The sequence below is a fragment of the Mus caroli genome, chromosome 2, assembly GCF_900094665.2.
Source record: "Mus caroli chromosome 2, CAROLI_EIJ_v1.1, whole genome shotgun sequence".
In the NCBI taxonomy this organism is placed as follows: Eukaryota; Metazoa; Chordata; class Mammalia; order Rodentia; family Muridae; genus Mus; species Mus caroli.
In genome coordinates this window covers 87,953,824-87,971,824 of record NC_034571.1, presented here as the reverse complement: position 1 = coordinate 87,971,824, position 18,001 = coordinate 87,953,824, and the positions used below count along the sequence as shown (strand labels likewise).

Sequence of the window (18,001 nt, the reverse complement as noted above, 5' to 3'; positions counted from 1 at the left end):
GCACATATGAATTTCAGGGTTGGGGATCATAGACCCCAGTTCCCAGAACTGAGATTTTCCATTCCTGTCTCCTGACATCCCCACTGTTCAAAGTGTGCCCACCTGAGCTTCTGGGAAGCCCTTGCCTAGTGGAGGTTGTAAAATGCCCAGAACAGAGTCAGAATCTTTTGTGGAAGATGGAAAAGCTGCTAGTACTCACCGATAGCTGTTTACTCGTGTGGATTGTGTCCATGCACATTCCTGTGGGAACAGGTTTGTCCCACCTCTTTTTGTCTTTCTGTACAGCCTAGGCTGGCCTTGAACACACATCTTCCTCAGCTTCCCCGGTGCTAGGATTACAGGTGTATGTCAGTAGCTCTGGTAGGTCCTCCCGCTCCTCTTCCCCTTCTTCCTCCTCCTTGTCCTTCTTTCTTTTTATCAATCAAGGAAGGGAAGTATATTGCTTTTCTCAAGCAACTTAAGGAAGGGCTTATTTTAGCTCATGGTTTGAGGTTTCCATGCACTGTGGTGGAGAAGCAAAGCTTTAGCTTGGAGTGAGCCTTTAGCTGTGGCAGCAGAACATGGGGCAGGGGGCATTGCTGCATCCACAGCCAGGAAGCAGAGATGGTTGCTGCTGATCACCTCACATTCTCCTCTCTTATCCAGACTGGGACCCCAGCCTGTGGGATGGTGCTACACATACTGAGGGTCACTCTTCCTAAGCTAAGCCTCTCTGGAAATAAACTCAGACACACCCAGAGTTGTGTATTCTACGTAGTCCTAGGTGGTTCTAAATCCAGTCAAGTTGATTGCGGAGATAAACTGTCACCGGAAGTCGTTTAATAAATCCTGATTCTTCAAAGTTTATTGTGCTAGATAATGTTCTTTAGAGTCTGGTTTTGAACCAGGTATGGTGGTGTATTCCTACAATCCTAGTCCTCACAAGGCTGAGGCAGAAGAGTTGTGGGGCGAAGGCCAGCCTGGGCTGTATAGTGAGGCCTCGCCTCAGGCAGGAAGGGAATTCACTGGAAGAGCCCAGGAGACCAGAAGCACACTCTCAGGACCTTTATGAAGGAAGGTAGTAGTCTTTCTGGCGTGGACAGGAGGAGTCATGCCTCCCATGGAAGGATGGATCTGTTTCTGTGTCTCTTCAACTCAATATTCAGATGGGGGGCGGGGCTGGTGAGGTAGCTCAGTGGGTAAAGGCACCTGCCACCAAGCCTGATGACCCGAGTTTGATCCCCAAGCCTCATACACTGCAAGGGGAGAAGCGACTTTCATAAGTTGTCCTCTGACTTCCACATGCATATAATGACACACGCCCGAAGTAAATAAATGTAATTAAAAAAAAGTTGTCTGGTTTTTTTAAAGTTGTGGACATTGCACTTTCTTGTTAACATTTGCTGTTTGTATTAGTTATTTTTTTTCCCCCATGGCTATGACAACTACCTGAAAAGGCAATTTGAGAGCAGAAAGGGCAGGCATGGTGGCCCATAGTGGCATCTGCTTGCAAGCCCCCAGATTTGGGAGGCAGAAACAAAATGAACACTACATGTCTGAGGCCAGTCTGAATTATCTAGGAGGTTCCAGGTCAGCAAGGCTGCCTAGTGACACAGCAAGAGTTTGTCTCATGGCTTTGGTGGTTAATCTTGATTGACAACTTGACCAGATCTGAAATCCACTAGGAGGCAAGTGACCTTTCCTTTCCTTTCCTTTCCTTTCCTTTCCTTTCCTTTCCTTTCCTTTCCTTTCCTTTCCTTTCCTTTCCTTTCCTTTCCTTTCCTTTCCNTCCTTTCCTTTCCTTTCCTTTCCTTTCCTTTCCTTTCCTTTCCTTTCCTTTCCTTTCCTTTCCTTTCCTTTCCTTTCCTTTCCTTTCCTTCTTTCCTTTCCTTCTTTCCTTCTTTCCTTTCCTTTCCTTTCCTTTCCTTTCCTTTCCTTTCCTTTCCTTTCCTTTCCTTTCCTTTCCTTTCCTTTCCTTTTCTTTTCGGTGAGCTTTTTTCTGATTGGGTTAATGGAGATGGGACGAGCCACCCTAAGTGCAGGTGACACAGTGTGGTGGCAGGCACAGGGGGAAGCTCTTGCCTCTGTGCCTCACTGGTGAATTTACTCAGGTTTCAAGCCATCTACCCTGCCACTGCCTCTGCTACTGTATTGCCACATCACCCTTCACTAACATCAGAGCCAAACCTCTCCAGCCTTCTAATGCGGACTGATGACCAGTGGCTCTTCCAGAATCCTCCAGGACTCCAGTATTAGGGTTCTGTAGAGGAAGAGAACTAATGGAATATATAGTCACATAAATTCATATATAATATGATTTATTAGCATGACTTACAGGCGGTGATCCACCTAATCCAACAATGGCAAGCTCTTGATAGACAGTCTGAGAATCCAGATGTTCAGTCCATGAGGCTAGTGTCTCAGCTTGTCTTTAGTATACCTCAGAATTCCCAAAGTAGGCTCTGGTGCTAGTGAGGGAGGCCCTCGGGAGAAGGATCGATATATGAATTTGCCGGCCAGAATGGGGCAAGCCAGAATGGGGCAAGCCGGAAAAAGCAAAAATCTCTTTCTTCCATGACCCTTATAGAGGCTGTGACAAGGTGTGGCCCAGATTTAAGGTGGGTCTTCCAACCTCAATGATCCAGTTAACTAAAAATTCCTTCCAGATGTGCCCAGCTGCTTGCTAGTTATTTCCAGATGTAGTCAAGTTTGCAGCCAAGAATAACCATCACAAGTCCACCCCTTGTCATCTTGACACACAATCACCTCTTATACCATGCTTAATTTCCAAGTGAAAAAAATGAGGTCATGACTATGCCTAACATGATGTAACCATCTCATGTACAGCCGTAAACACGGTATGTATTTTAGAACAGGTGGCAATATTCCCTTGAGGGGCATTCTTTATCTCATAACTTAAATATGACAACCACTGATATTATGTTAATTGATGTTAGCATTACATGATAAGGGATTGGACAAAAGAAAACAAACATCTGTACAAACACATTCTTAACACAATGTGACAGAAACGGTCACGTTGATCACAATCCTCACTTCAGCAGTTGGTTTGAGCTGGTGTGTTTAACTACCTTCCAATTCTACTCTTCTGTATTTCCTCTGTCCTTAGTAAGCACCTCAGTAGGTCTTGGTGTTTTTCCTGGAAGAGTGACCCATACCAAGGACATTTATAAAAAGGAGCATTTACCTGGGGGCTTGCTTACAGTTCCAGAGGGGAGTGCGGTCACAGGCAGGCATGGTGCTGCAGCAGTGGCTAAGAACTTACATGATCCTCAGGCAGAAGGCAGAGAAAGAGACAGGGCTTGGCTTTTGAAACCTCAAAGGCCACACATTTGCCAACAAAAGCACACTTTCTAATTCTTAAACAGTCCACCAAACGGGAACCAAATATTCAAACACATAAGCCTGTGTGTGGGGGGGCGGGGGGGGGCACTCTCGTCCAAACCACCACAACTTCTGTGACTGACTGGGACTACGGAGGCATGCTGCCTTGTCAACTTAGCAATCACTGGTGCTCAGTGTCTCCTGTGTGAGCAGAGCCATTGTTGAACTACCTAGATTATACTCCTGACCTACTCTGAGAAGCTGATAGGTGACAGTATTCTATTTGCATAGGTCATTATCTATCGGTCTAAGCCTCATGGTCTGTGTTTGACAAGAGGTTGTTTCCTAGCATAACTATAAGAGGTGGAGTTATTCGATTTGGTATTTGCACTCAATTTAGCATGCCTCTGGAGGCACACAGTGAAAACGACTTACAACTTCTCGTTGCTTTCTTGCATTTTTTTTTTCTGGTACCTGGAATTGAATTTTTCCCTTTGTCTCCTCACATCTCTAAAAATCTATTTAGTATAGACTGGAATTCAAAGAAGCCCCCCTTTGAGAGCTATTCATTCCTGGGTGTTCCCATGGCCATATGAATATACATATACATGTCGATACTTTTCTATTTTTCTTTTGTAAATCTTTTTTTCCAGGCCTTGAGAGAAGCCTTTACAAATCAGGCAGGGAGATCTCATGGTTAGGTAATGCCCAAGAAGATTGGTGTTTCAGTGGCTCTGAGCAAGTGTGTCCGAAAAGCTAGAGGTATCTGAGCTCAGCCAATGAGAGAAGAAATGGAGTGGGCGTGGCCTTGTCTTAACCAAGATCCTCCACCCCTCTGTTTCTTTCCCATTTCTAAATTGAGATTCCAGTTTCTGGCAGACCGGGAAGTGCTGAAGACCGGAGCTTCCTCTTCTGTGACCAGGAGTCAGGGCACAGACTCCTTCCCTGTGTTCCCGCCAGATCGCCAGGGGGCAGGCTGCTCCGGTATCACGGAAGTCCGATCCCGAGAATACCGCGCGTGAAAACCCAAGGTCCAAAGTAGGTGCTGTATCCGCCACAGTGCACCGAAGGGTCCGGGTTCGCTCCCCGGTGCTCTTGATCGCTTCCTGCCCTTAGGTCTGGAAGTCTCTGTGGCCCCGGAAACCCCTGGAGGGCCCTGCAGACCATTCTGTCTTGGTTGTCTTGGTTGGGCTGGTGAGATCGCTAGGCCTGATTGACTACAGAGCCTTGAGCTCCTGCTGGGTTCTGGGTGCACTTAGGTCTGTGCCACGTTGCCCACAGCCCGGGCATTTGGTGGTGTTTTTCCTCGGATCTAGGCTATTGGTGGAGCAGGCGTGTGCTTTGCTGAGTCCCGCCACCTTGGGGAGGACCCCAAGATTTGCAAAACAAAAGTAAACTGCGGGGTGGGGGGGTCATTTTCTGTGTCCCCATCAACCATCTACCAAGTAAGACTTGTACCTTGAGACAGGGAAATCAGAGAGCATTTGTGATAGAGTGATTCATGTTTTAGACTTTTGGCCACCAGCCAGAGTTTGGTATGAGTGCTTTATCACCCTCAGGTCCCCACTGTTATTCTTTGAGGTGGTTATTGGTCCACCAGAGCGCAGGTGCGGCATGACAGAGGAATGCTTAGGAGGCTCCTACATTTCGGTAGGCAGGAGACCCTCCTCTGCGGCCCTTGTGTCCTTTGTGAGTAGAGACAGGATCCAGGAGTGCCTGCACTTGAAACTCCTACTCCCCTTTCACCCCCACCCCCACTTCCCACCACCATCTGCTCCTGACCACCCATCACACAAGAGGTCCAGAATCATAGCCGTGATCTGCTTGGTAGATAGCCTGGTGTTCTGAAACTGAGGTGAGCAAGCAGGGGGAAAGATTGTTGGTGACCCCTGGGGCTGCAGAAAGGAGAAACAAATGCAGAAATGCATCGAGCTAAAGCCACAGTAGATGAGCTTCGTTTCTATGTAGCCATCCTGGTGTGGTGCTCACAGGTCCTCAACAGATTGTGTTTGTTGAAGTGTTTAACTGGATAAGGACACAGGGGATGATACACAGCTTGCAAGAAGAGGCAGATATCTTAGTTCCAGCTACTAGGGAGGCTGAGAAAAGAGGATCACCTGAGGACAAGAGTTCAAGGCCAGCGTCGGGCAACCTCAGGGGGAAAAACAGGAGGCGGGGGCGGGGGGGGGGGAGAGACAGAGAAAGAAAGGGGGGAGCAACCAGCCTAGGCAGTAAAGTGTAAAATGCTTTTCTTGCTTTGCAGTCATGAGGACCTGTGTTTTATCCCCAGAACCCAGATAACAATAGTCTGATGTTCACTCCTCATCATTCTAGAGCCGGGGAGATGAAGACAGGCTGGTCTCTGGGCCTTTCTGGCTAGCAAGTCTAACCTAATCTGCAAACTTTAGGGCCTAGTGAGAGACCCTGTCTCAAAAAGCAAAAGTGGACAGCTCCCAGAACGATATGAGAGGATGTTCTTGGGCCTATACACAGACAGACAGACACACAGTAACACACACACACACACACTCACACACATACAACCCTTCAGCAGGCATGTGCATTTGTGTTTTGGCAGATGTTCTGTCTTCCTCAGCAGGAATCCACGACACCTACTACCTGCACAGGCTCAGCCTCCACTCAGGACATGGAGAGTGGCTATGGTGATGGCCTGCAAGGAGAATGCCTCAGAAAACCAGACCAGACGCAGCCCAAACTCTATGGAGTAGGTGACCCCACGGCCACGTTCTCCTCTGACAGCTCCTGCCTGTCCTCCAGAGGAAGAGTCATCAAATGGTTCTGGGACTCGGCTGAGGAGGGCTACAGGACCTACCACATGGATGAGTATGACGAGGACAAGAACCCCAGTGTGAGTGAAGACCCCTCCCCACTGCGACCCAAGAGCAAACTAACTGCAGGGCAGTCAGCACCCAGCTTACTCTTGCCGGGCTGGAGTTATGATCCTCAGGCTCCAAGATGGCTGTTAATGTCTGCTCTATACACAGTTCATCTCTGAGATGGGTCAGTAATGTCTGCTCTGTAAGAGTCAACATTAAGTGGGACCAGGGATGTTGAAATTAACAGTGCTTGTCATGTAGTACCCTTGACAAATAGTAGCCGCTGTTATTTTTCATATCATCTACCTTGATTATCATAATTTATTGTATATAATAGTTTGGCAGGTCAAAGAGCTGCACAATAATCCTTATTAATTAATGGTTTTGATCTGTTGAGCATCTCATCAGGTATCAGCGGCTGTTCTAGGCACTGGTGTCAGAGCTGTGAACTCAAATCCTGCCCTGTGTATATTTTAGTTGAGATAGGCAGAACAAGCACACACATAACACTTACTGATAGGGACTGCAGAGAAAATGAAGACAGGGTGAAGGGGACAGGGGATGATGGCAAGCTGGGAAATGTTGTTCTTTGACATAGGATTATCAGAAGGCAACTTTACTCTGGTGACATTAGATCAAAAACTTAGAAAAAAAAAAGCGAGAGAGATTGTGTTAGTTATCCACTGCTGTAACAAATCACCCCAAATCTCAGCAGCTTAAGTAGCAAACAAACATTTCCCAGTTGCTGGGGTTCAGGACTCCTGGTGGGTGTTTTAGGGCAGGGGTTTCTATCACAGTACCTTGAAGCTGATGTTGTAATCGCATCTGAAGCCTTGCCTGGGTGGTGGGACTTGAACAGGTAAAAGGCTCCATCTCCACGTTCACCTCTTGGTGGGCATGTGTTCCTGTCCACATGGACTTCCCCCCTCCCCCAGGACTGCCTCAGTTATGACAGCTGGCTCCCTCCAGGGCAGATGGTCTAAGACAGAAGAGGACACTCTGAGTACTCAAGATGGAAGCCACATGCTTTTATGACCTAACCTTAGAAGTGACATTCCATCAGTTCTGCCTGTTCTTTCCATCAGACACAGTTGGCAGATTCAGTCTCTATGCGGGGTGCTGTGGTAGAGGCTACCCACCCCCAGGACCCATGCAGCTTCGAGAACAGCTGGGACAAAGGCCCCAGGCTGGATGACATCAGCAGGCAGTAAAGGGACCAACTGGGCTGCAAGTAAAGCCATCAGCATGGTGGGAGATCAGTTCAGAAAGGCTTTGAAAAATGTAGGGACTCACAGGACTTGGTGAACAGGGAAGGGTATGAAGTGTTCAGGAGAGGAGAAGGATGTCTGCTGCAGCTTCAGTAAGACATTATAGGGTTTCATATGGAGTCCATATGGGGAGTGGACAGGAGAGGAGGTGGGAGCTATGATAGTGATCTGGACAAGAACTGTGGTGGCTTACACTAGGAGTTGGGTTGTCTGCCTGTGGAGGAAACAGTTTCCTTTCCGGGAGCGGCAAGCATAGCCTGGTATGTGTCTAGCTCCCAGCTCATTCACATTTAATGGTTTTGTCTTTTTTGATTCCTTCACTGCTCGAAGAAGGCAGGGGTCAGGAGTCCGTGCCCTCCATTAGGATAAGCACCTATGGAGAGACAGCCAGATGTTGTGTCCTGTTAGCTGGGTCCCCTAGGGAGTCATTTACACTGTCACGGGGGATGTCCACTGAACACCCCCACTCTTGTTTTGTTCCCAGCAGAGTGCGATTTATAATGTTTTTGGAGAGACACTGCGGTGTCCTGGGCATAAATCTTTCTTCAGGGAGCAGGCTATCAGCAGGGAGCTGTACCCTGATCCCTGGGGGCATGGGACAGAAATTGAGTGGTTTTCTGAGGGCAGGAGAGTGCTGGAAAGAGATATGGAATGCCAAGAAGCAAAGAGCCATTCCAAGTGGAGTGTGGGAAGGCTTCTTGCCAGAGGTGGTATTTGGATGCTGTATTTGAAACCTAGTGAGTGCCAGCTTGAACAAAGATAAGGAGGGATGGTGGGAGGGTGGGTTGGTGCCCACCCTGCTGTTTGTGGGTTCCTCAGGCTCCTTGCTAGCAGTGCTTTGTCATGCTCATCCTGCCTCTACCCTTTGTCTGCAGGGCATCATTAACTTGGGCACCAGTGAAAACAAACTCTGCTTTGACCTTCTGTCCTGGCGGGTGAGTATGGGACTGGGCATCACCAGCCCCAGATGAGTGAGCTCAGGGGCTGACATCAGCAGCTTGAGGGATTTCTTGAATCCTTTGCCATGGTAGCTTGCTGCATACCTCAGTGGCCCTGACTTAAGAGCCATGGGACATGGATTCCAGATCTGCTTTGGAAACAACTTTACTTTCCTCTCCCTTTCCCTTTCCCTTCCCTTCCCTTCCCTTCCCTTCCCTTCCCTTCCCTTCTTTTCCCCTCCCTTTCCTTCCCCTCCCTTCTCTTCCCTATCTAGTCTACCAACAGAACTATATCTATCCCTGGTCCTTAATTTTATTTTTCTTCACTGGAGATTGAATCCAACATTTACACAGTCTAGGCAAGCCAAACTACACCCTCTTTTTATTTTGAGACAAGGTCTAAGTTGCCCAGGCTGATCTTGAACTTATTCTACAGTCTGGGAAAATCTTGGATTTGTAAGGCCTCCTACTTTAGCCTCCAGTGTAGCTGGGTGCACTACCAGGCTTGGCTTCTAGGGCTCTTTCTAATCCGGCTTGCAAAATTCCTTAATATTTTATCAGATTTCTTAAAATTTCATCAGATGTCTCAACTCTCCAAAAAAAAAAAACCACCTAAAATTAGTTTCAGTAATATTTCATTTACCTAGTATATCTAAAGCATGACCATTTTAGCTGGTAATAAATGTACAATTATTGATATCTATTAAAACTTGTTTTTATGAAGTCTTTACAGTTCAGATTAGCCACCTGGTAAGTGCTCAGTAGCCATAGAATACCAGTGGCTTCCATGTTGGACCAGCTCTAAGGGTGGCAGAGGGAGGGGAATGGCTGGGCCCAGGCCTGGAGAAGTAGATGATCCTAATTCTTCTGGCTCCCCGTCCAAGGTCACAACGTCATTGGCTCTCTTTGACCTTGTAGCCACAATGCTCTAGTGCCACTAATTCAGTACCTGCTTATACAAAGGATACTCTGAAATTTGCCACCGTATGCAAAGGGTGAGATTGAGTTGAGCCTGCAGGACACAGTGCCTTGAGTCCCCACTAAAGTTGGATCCAAGGCCAAGTTGATGTCACCCAACTCTGGATCCTCCTCTGACCTCTGGGAAGGCTGAGCAGCCCGACTTCCTGCTGCTACTCTTGCACCCACCCCTTTGATTTTTGTTGTATAGAGAGCTAAAGCCAAAAGTTCCGGATGTCCTTTCAGTTCTGCCACTTGCTAGCTCGGTGGCCCTGCCATCACTTTGTGATCCTTGGTTTGCTTATCTGTGAAATGGGCCTGGGAATGCTGTCCTGTGCTTCTTTCACAGTTTCTCTGAGAAGCAGGAGAAACCCGCTGATGAAGGCCATAGTGCTGTGTGGATGCAGGTGGCAGTGCTGGCCATCAACCTTGCTCTTTTCCTATGTGTCCCCAGCTGACACAGGGTGACATGCTTCATGTGGAGCCATCTCTGCTGCAGTACCCTGACTGGAGAGGACATTTGTTGTAAGTAGATGCCCCAGGCTGGTGTGTCCCAACATGGGACCTGCAGGTCCCCATGGAGGTAGAGTAGAGGTGGGACACATTTCTGTTTGGTGTAACAGGAAGAAGGATCTCCTGGCCAGTGGTGTGCTCTTAACCCTGTAGCGCACAGGGGAGCACCTCAACAAAGAATTGTTCTGTCCACCACATCAGTTGAGTCTGAGTGAAGAAGCCGGCTGTAGGCTGAGAACGTAATTGTGGAGACCTGGTGACCAGGGGCTGGCCTATCAGCCTCAGCTCTGTCCCCAGAACTCCCATCTTGGTTCCTGTGACCCTAAGTCTGTGGCAAGTGAGGAGACTGCCCTTGCTTTTCCAGGAGCTTTAGAGATGACAAGGGAGCTGACTGGGGCCCCCTCTCAATGGTTTGATGGGTCAGGGAATGGTACCAACTGTGCTGTGTAGTGATTATTTACTAAGAGTCAGGCACTGTTCTAAGGGATTCGTAGTCCAGCAGGACCTGACCCAAGATGTGTCCCAAAGCTCACATTCTTAGAACAAGGTCATCAAGATGGTGAGCTCTGGGGCAGGCCACTGGGCTTGAGTAAGGACTCTGCCACTTACTAGCAAGGGAGTCAATTCCTTCAGAGTCCCTCAGTTTCTTTATTTGCAAAATGGTGATGATAGTAATCACAGTCACCATGAGACGGTCTCTGAATAACATTTGTGTGGTGTTGAAGCTCAGTAAGAGCCATGGTAACAGCTCCTGTCACAATAATGTTAATTATTATCATTATCAGCTAGATGTGTGGAGTGTTTATCTCTTCCCCCACAGTCTCCTGAGTAGGTGAGGTTGGGCGACCTAGACCCAGAATACGTTGTGGCTGGATGGAGGAGATAAATGTCTGCCACCTTGGGAAGGGAGGATGGGGGCAGTGGTAGCCAGCCACCTGCAGGTTCCCAGAGGGGCTCTGGAGTAGACTGGGCTGAGGATGCTCTGACAGTATTGTATTTTGTTGGTTTGTTCTTCTAGCCTCCGGGAAGAAGTGGCAAAGTTCTTGTCTTTCTATTGTAAGAGCCCGGCACCCCTCAAACCAGAGAATGTGAGTCATACCTTTCCTAGGGGTGAGGGGTGTCAGGAAGGGCACTTGGGGTCTGCCTTTCAGTTTTACTTCCCAACCCCATTATGCTGTGATCCTTTTGACTTCCCCACCTTTGAGAGAGATCCTGTGAGTGATCAGTTCCAGCTGACATTCCCTTGATCAAGAGCAAGGTGCCCAGAAATCAGCTTGACTGGGAACCAATCGAGGCCTTTGTCAGGGCGGATCCCCAGAGCACTTTCCATGGCCCTTGTTCTTCTCTGTCTCCTGACAGAGGCATTCTTCTCTCCCGTCACTCCTAGGTGGTTGTTCTGAATGGCTGTGCCTCTCTCTTTTCTGCTCTGGCCACAGTGCTGTGCGAGGCAGGGGGTAAGCGGACGCCATGCCTCACTCCCTCAGCTTTTGACCAGGGCTGTGCTAGGCTGTGACCACAGTTGTCTGGTTGGGATACTGAGGGTGGAAGCCAGGGTTTCATGCATGCAAGGCAAGCCCTCTACCTACCGAGCCACACCCCTGGTCTTAGGAATTTTGAACTATGACAGATTCTCTGGCAAGTGCTGTGTGATGGGGTATTTTCATGCAATGCTGGGCAGTGGCAGTGAGCTCCCCCACTCTACCTGCAAGTAGCCGTGAGATTTTGAGTCAGCACCAATACTCTGCCCTGTTATGGGCTGCTAGGATATTCAGGAGATTAGGTGGGCCACATACATTTTTATATAGTTTCACCTTATAGTGGCTTAGTCTGGATGTGACCCCATTATAAGTGAAGGAGCATCTATATTAGAAAAAGCCTGGTCTTGGGGATCCAAGCTTTAAGGTTTGGGGAACTGAGAGCAAGAATATGCCCTAAATGTTTCCCAGAGATGATAGAGGCTAGCAAGGGTGGTGGTGGTGTACATGACAGGGTCTGTAGCATCCAAGCCAGAGGCCAATAGGTTGTCTGCCCCTGCTCCTAGAGGCTCTCTTGATCCCCACGCCTTACTACGGAGCCATCACTCAGCACATCTATCTCTATGGCAACGTCCGACTGGCCTATGTCTACCTAGACAGCAAGGTAAGAGTGCCTGCATTTGAGTTTTCCTGTAGGCAAGGGTTTCCTGGTTCCGAATCTGTGGGAGGGTGTGAAGGGAGCCTGTGTTAGGGGCTTTGGGGTTGCTCTGAAACAGTAGTGGTGCCTTCTGTTGTTGCATGGACGCCTCTGCCTGGGTTCTCTGGAAGCTCCAAGCTACAGGTTCTAAGATCCTGGATTCATGGAGAAGCCAAGGATCAGACCCATAAATGAGAGGGTGGAAAGGGGAAGTTTAAACCTTGGAAGTCCTGAGAGCCAATCAGAGAAGCCTCGCTGCCTCTGCCAGAAACCTAAGAGATAAGGATGGGGTGGAAGGCAGGAAGGGGAAGCAGTCCTTCCTGTTTTTCAGAGACTGTACCCAAGAGGCTGGGGATGACAGGGAAAGAGTCCCAAGAGTTCAAGTTTGGGGTTGGGGCCATGTCACTGAATTTGGCTCCTGACTTTGGTGGGTCTTTCCCCAGGTAACTGGATTGAATACACGTCCCTTCCAGCTCACAGTAGAGAAGCTGGAGATGGCCCTGCAAGGAGTCAGTTCTGAGGTTGGAGATTCAGTCAAATCCAGGACTGGGAGTGGGTGGGTTTCAGCAGGTGCTAGACCCTTCATCTCCTGGGAATTGGGCTTGTAACATTGATAGGGACATATGGGGGGGGTGGATTATGAAACCATCCCGGGACTGGGGGTCAGGCAGAATCCTGTATCTATGGAGGGCCTTCGCATTAGAAAAAGACCTTGAAACCACAGTATACAGAGAACCAGGCCACTTCATCAGAAATGTCCCCCTCACAATAAAGGGTAGCAGGAGGTGGTAGGTTAGGATCATAATTAATTTTATATATGCAGGAAAATGTCAGGAGTGAAGCCCGTTATTGTTTTTAATGAATGAATGTGCCTTAGTTACTGTTCTATTGCTGTGAAGAGACACCATGGCCAGGGTAACTCATAAAATAAAGCATTTGATTGGGGTTTGCTTACAGTTTTAGACGGTTAGTCGATTATCATCATGGCAGGAAGCAGACAGGCATGGTTACTGGAGAAGTAGCTGAGAGCTTTTCATTCTGGTCTGCAGAGAGACACTGGGCTTTGGAAGCCTCAAAACTCACCCTGAGTAACACACCTCCTCCAACAAGGCCACACCCCCCATCCTTCCCAAACAGTTCCACTAAAGACCAAGCACTCAAACCTAGGAGCCTATGGGAGGTGGGGTGGGATTCTAATTGAAACCACCACAGCAAGCTAATTAAAAAGAATACTCTGCCTACTCTAGTCCTTTGTTTCTGCTTCAGGGTCAAATATGGATCACAAGAGTTTATAGTTTAGTGAGTCTCTCTGGCAAATTGAGGGGTGATCCTGTTCTTTTTGAGGGCCTCCTTAAGAAAGGCAGAGACCTAAGTTCCCGCGTTTGCTTTCTGCCTATGTCCAGCATCTGTGCACTTCACTGCATTTACTGTTGCCATTCATGCTGTCAAGTGCTCAGTGCAGGCACTGTGAAAGTTCTCAGTCCCTCTGACACAAGCAGCCTCTCTGCTGGCAGCTGGCACGCTTCCCTGCTCCCTGCTTGCTCTCTTTCCATAGCTAGGACGGCCCGGCAGATGTCAGTCTGCGACCTACTCATTTGCTTCTTGTTGGGTCAGGAGCCTGTCTCTGCCATGCATTCCTGGGCATCTATCAGCCTCATCCAGTGAGACTGTAAGGCTCTGCAGTGGTGGTGGGGGACACTGAAACACCCCCTGGATGGTTTCAGGGTGTCAAGGTCAAAGGCCTTATCCTCATCAACCCCCAAAACCCTCTGGGTGACGTCTACTCCCCGGAAGAGCTGCAGGACTTTCTGAGATTTGCCATGAGGTGAGTTCTGCCTGCCCCACAAAGTGGGCAGACAGAGTCCTGATGTGGCCTGGGGCAAGTCCTTAGACCCCTGTGGGCTGCTACCTGCTGTGGTGTCTCCCTTCTTAAAAACATTACCAGCTGTAATGCTCTAGGGCCAGGCGCCATGCTGAACACTTTATTATTTATGCACTTACGTATTTATTTACTTATTTATGTGTTTATCTGCGTTCACGTGTGTATAAATGTGGAAGGTAGCAGGCATGCCTCAGATGCTGTTTCTGAGAAAGGGTTTCACTGGTCTAGAGCTTGTCAAGTAGGAGAGGCTATCTGGCCAGTGAACCCCAGGGCTCTGGGTGTCAGACTTGGGCCCTTCATGTTTGCAAGACAGCTCTTTACTGACCAGACCATCTTCTCAGCTGAGCCTTTCTGTGTTGTGTCTGTGGTTCGACTCACAGCAGCCCCAAGAAAAAGGAACACTTATCATCCCTGCTTGACGGAGCCTCAGAGTGGTCCAATCAGGAGCGGGAGCAGACATGAGTCTGAATCTCTTTGTCTCCAGCCCAGCATGGAGGACCCCAAGGGTGCCTCCTTTTCCCTGCGGTGATTCAAAAGCTCCAGGGTCCTCTGCTTTATGTGTGCAGCCTCCCATTTGTGAAAATATAGACCAAAGTGGGCAAGCGGTTTGGCAGCCCCGAGCTACCCTGTGGCCCCCTCCCCTGGGTTTCTGGTGTCCTGCTCCCCAACACTGAATGACATACTTTGGCTCTCTCCTTCCCACTGCCTACCCACTCCAGGCACAAGCTGCACGTGATCATGGATGAGGTTTACATGCTGTCTGTGTTTGAAGAGTCCCTTGGCTACCGCAGTGTCCTCAGCCTGGAGAGGTGAGGCTCCCGCTGCAGCTGATTCTACCAATCCCTGGACTGCCTCATGGTTTCCCAGCCTCTATCTGGGTCAGCTCACAGGGCCTGTCTTGGCCCAAGGTGGTTCTATTAATATCTGTTTGCTCTCACTGGTCCTCAGGTTAGGGTCAGTTAGGTAGACCAGGTCTTCAGATTATTCTATGGCATTCCCAAGAGTTCCAAGGGGGAGGAATGGGGCTTGGCATTCTTTGAAGGGATATTTGATATATGGGAAACTGGACTTTTGTTTCCTTCGTACTTAGAGTAGCTCCATTTTCATCTACCCATCAGTCTGTCTGTCTGTCCATCTACTCACCCATCCATCTGTCCCCTCACCCCCATTGTCCATCCATCCCTTCATCCACCCATTCATCTGCCCACCCACCCACCCATCCCTTTATCTATATTTCTAGATAGACGAAGGTCCCAGCAGCTAAGGACACAGGTAGCCATTTCAATGATAGTGGCAAGAATGCTGAAGGGGTGTGGCAAGGAGCTGTGGGAAGGTCAGTTTGAGGGTCCTGCTTGGCCTGGATTCCTGGGTTGGTTAGGGAAACCCTTTGAGGAAATGGTTTTTGAGCTCAATTCTAGCTCAGACATTAGGTCTGATGGTTTCCCCACACAGCTCTACCATAGACACAGTGAACTCGGCTGTATTCTCATATAATGCTATTTATAGACACAGGCAGCAGGCTGTCTGCTGACCCGTTCTGAGAGAAGCATGAGAATTGGTGGCTCGAGACCCAGTTTCATCCATCTATCTACTCATCCATCCACGTATCTGCCATCTGCTGTCTCTGGGTCACTTTTGTCTCCATGTTTTCTTCTCTGTAGGCTGCCTGACCCCCAGAGGACACACGTGATGTGGGCCACCAGCAAGGTGAGTTCCTGGCTATCCTGGGTGGAGGAAATGGAATCAGTTTCTTCCATGAGGGCCAGCCATGGCCTAGCATACATCTTCTTGTAGGACTTTGGGATGTCGGGGCTACGCTTCGGTGTACTGTACACGGAAAACCAGCACGTGGCTACTGCCGTGGCCTCCCTCTGCCGCTATCATGGCCTCAGTGGCCTGGTCCAACACCAGATGGCACAGCTGCTCCGGGACCATGGTGACTTTCTGGGTCTAGGGGCTCGAAAGAGGAGTGGGGTTGGCATGCACAAGGACTTGCTGGGGCTCATGGGTGCCTCGCCTGTGGAGGAACTTAGGTGATGTCTGAGACTGTCATTTCTGAGTCCAGGCTGTGCTCAGTTCCTTGCTTCCTGCCTATGTAGCACATTTCTTCACCTCCCCGAGCCTCGGGTTCCTCATCTGTAGAGTAGGGCTGATAACAGTGCTAGGCTGAGTATGATCTGTAATCAGATTAGAACCCATGGCATACAATGGGTGCTTGGCTAACGTGAGCTCACAGGCTGTGTGCAGTGCTGTGCCTCTGTACTCCCAGCTACTTGGGAGGCTGAAGCAGGAGGATGCTTTATGGACGAGAGTTCCGGGATAGCCTGGGCAACATGGCGGGACTCCACCTAAAAATAAAAGTGAATTTAAGAATATCAGCTTTGAACACTTTGAAAAGAGATCAGGAGTTCCTGAGAAATGACTGTGATGGGGAGGTTCCTGTCTCTGAGTCCTGCGCTCTGTCCCTGCCTCCAGCCATGGGTCAGCTGGTGAAGTTCTCCTGTTCACTCAGCCTTTCAGATGTTCTTTTGTGCATCTCACTGCCTCCCTAGGGCCCTGAGAAGAAATTCTATATAGTTTCCCATCATTTTTACGGATGAGGAAAAGGAGGACCAGATGCTAAACACCCAATCTAACAGCCTAAAGTTTTGTAGAAAGAGTGACAAGACCTCACGTTGGCAAGGGAGGAGAGCTAGGACATTGCTGATGTGGTCAGAAGGCATTTTTGCCACAGTGAAGAACCATCCCTTGGTTTCCTATAAACACACTTATCAAAGGACCCAGCGGCCAGAGCGCCAAAGGCGGAACCTCTGCGTGGATAAGTTACTTCTCTCATGAACGCCCACATCTGTAAATGGTGCCCTCCCCGCGCAGGTGCGTTGGTACACAGTGTCCCATCCATGCTGACACAATAAAATCCGTGGCCCTATGGCTTTCTCCCCAAGATGCCGTAATGATAAGGGAAGCTAATAGTTAGACATTCCATGCCACACGAGGCTAGTTTTGGTGACATTTGGGAATGAACAAAACTTTCACGATAGATAGCATCAGTCACAGAAAGGGGGATCAGTCTAAATATCGTGAGTATAATCTTGGGGTCACTCAGAATCCTGATTGTGGTGTGGTGTGCCTTCGCAAGTGTATAAATGTATCATAATTCATTCAGCTGTCCACCTCCACCCCCATCCCCTCCCACCCCTCACCCCTACCCCGCCTCCCCCCAAATTGGCCAATAAGTCGATGAAGATCAGGGAAGGAGCTGAAGTTGCCAAGGTCTGCCTTTCCCGTCTTGCCGGAGGCCCTACTGGGAGCAGGACCTTGGTCTGTGTGGTTCTGAGTACCACTTTATAACTGCAGGCACCTTTGGCTCGGTTCCCATCCTGAGGGACTTTATCCTCTGGGCTCCTGAATGTGGTCCAGGACCTGGAGCTCTCAACTGCATACCTGGATCAAAGGCACTTTATAGGGAACACTGAACTCACAGCCCTGAGTCCGTGACTCAGTAAGCTGTGGGAGGTAATAAAGCACTCCCGGAAGTGCTGGCTGCCACGCCCTTCCATCCCTTAGCAGTGAGGTGAATGCATCGGTGTGAAGATGCGTGGGGGTTCGGTATTCCCTTCCTTCCCTTTAGACTGGATCAGCCAGGTGTACCTGCCAGAAAACCATGCCCGGCTCAAGGCTGCCCACACCTATGTCTCAGAGGAACTCAGAGCCCTGGGGATCCCCTTTGTGAGTCGTGGGGCAGGCTTCTTCATCTGGGTTGACTTGAGAAAGGTAAATCGGGTTGAGATGTGGGTATTGAAAAATGCCAAGCCTCCATCCAGGTGAAGGCATTGGACGGTCTCCCGAATTCTGAACTTCTTCCACCCTCCCAGTATCTGTGCAAAGGCACCTTTGAGGAGGAGGCGTTACTGTGGCGCCAATTTTTGGACAACAAGGTGCTGCTGTCCTCCGGTAAGACCTTTGAGTGCAAAGAACCCGGCTGGTTCCGCGTGGTCTTCTCAGACAAGGAGAACCGGCTTCGCCTGGGTGAGCAGTCTCTTCCTCCAGCCTCCCCACAGCATCCTCTGGGGCCCCTGCTTATGACCCCAGCAGCCCCCGCCCCCCCCC

The 18,001-nt window shown here is 49.3% G+C and overlaps 2 protein-coding genes across 6 annotated transcripts in view; both read left to right on the top strand.

The window, feature by feature from the left end:
* Positions 1–4,440, top strand: part of LOC110306667 (probable inactive 1-aminocyclopropane-1-carboxylate synthase-like protein 2) — a 20,566-nt gene extending 16,126 nt beyond the window's left edge. Inside the window, 1 exon segment of the mRNA XM_021178690.1 lies at positions 4,285–4,440. Within this exon segment, the coding sequence (XP_021034349.1) occupies positions 4,285–4,440 (156 nt within the window).
* Positions 4,186–18,001, top strand: part of Accs (1-aminocyclopropane-1-carboxylate synthase homolog (inactive)) — a 14,306-nt gene continuing 490 nt past the window's right edge. Inside the window, exons 1-14 of one of the 5 annotated variants that reach the window (XM_021155521.1) lie at positions 4,186–4,362; positions 5,903–6,193; positions 8,305–8,364; positions 9,779–9,849; positions 10,856–10,925; positions 11,225–11,291; positions 11,879–11,976; positions 12,453–12,530; positions 13,734–13,834; positions 14,611–14,700; positions 15,553–15,598; positions 15,686–15,827; positions 17,523–17,665; positions 17,767–17,920. In XM_021155521.1, coding sequence (XP_021011180.1) covers positions 5,903–6,193; positions 8,305–8,364; positions 9,779–9,849; positions 10,856–10,925; positions 11,225–11,291; positions 11,879–11,976; positions 12,453–12,530; positions 13,734–13,834; positions 14,611–14,700; positions 15,553–15,598; positions 15,686–15,827; positions 17,523–17,665; positions 17,767–17,920 — 1,411 coding nt within the window. In that variant the 5' untranslated portion in view covers positions 4,186–4,362. Of the gene's footprint in view, positions 4,363–5,902; positions 6,194–6,267; positions 6,346–8,304; positions 8,365–9,673; positions 9,850–10,855; positions 10,926–11,224; positions 11,292–11,878; positions 11,977–12,452; positions 12,531–13,733; positions 13,835–14,610; positions 14,701–15,552; positions 15,599–15,685; positions 15,828–17,522; positions 17,666–17,766; positions 17,921–18,001 lie in introns of those variants that run through there. The other 4 variants (XM_029484574.1, XM_029484566.1, XM_029484580.1 and 1 more) reach the window with 4 other exon arrangements.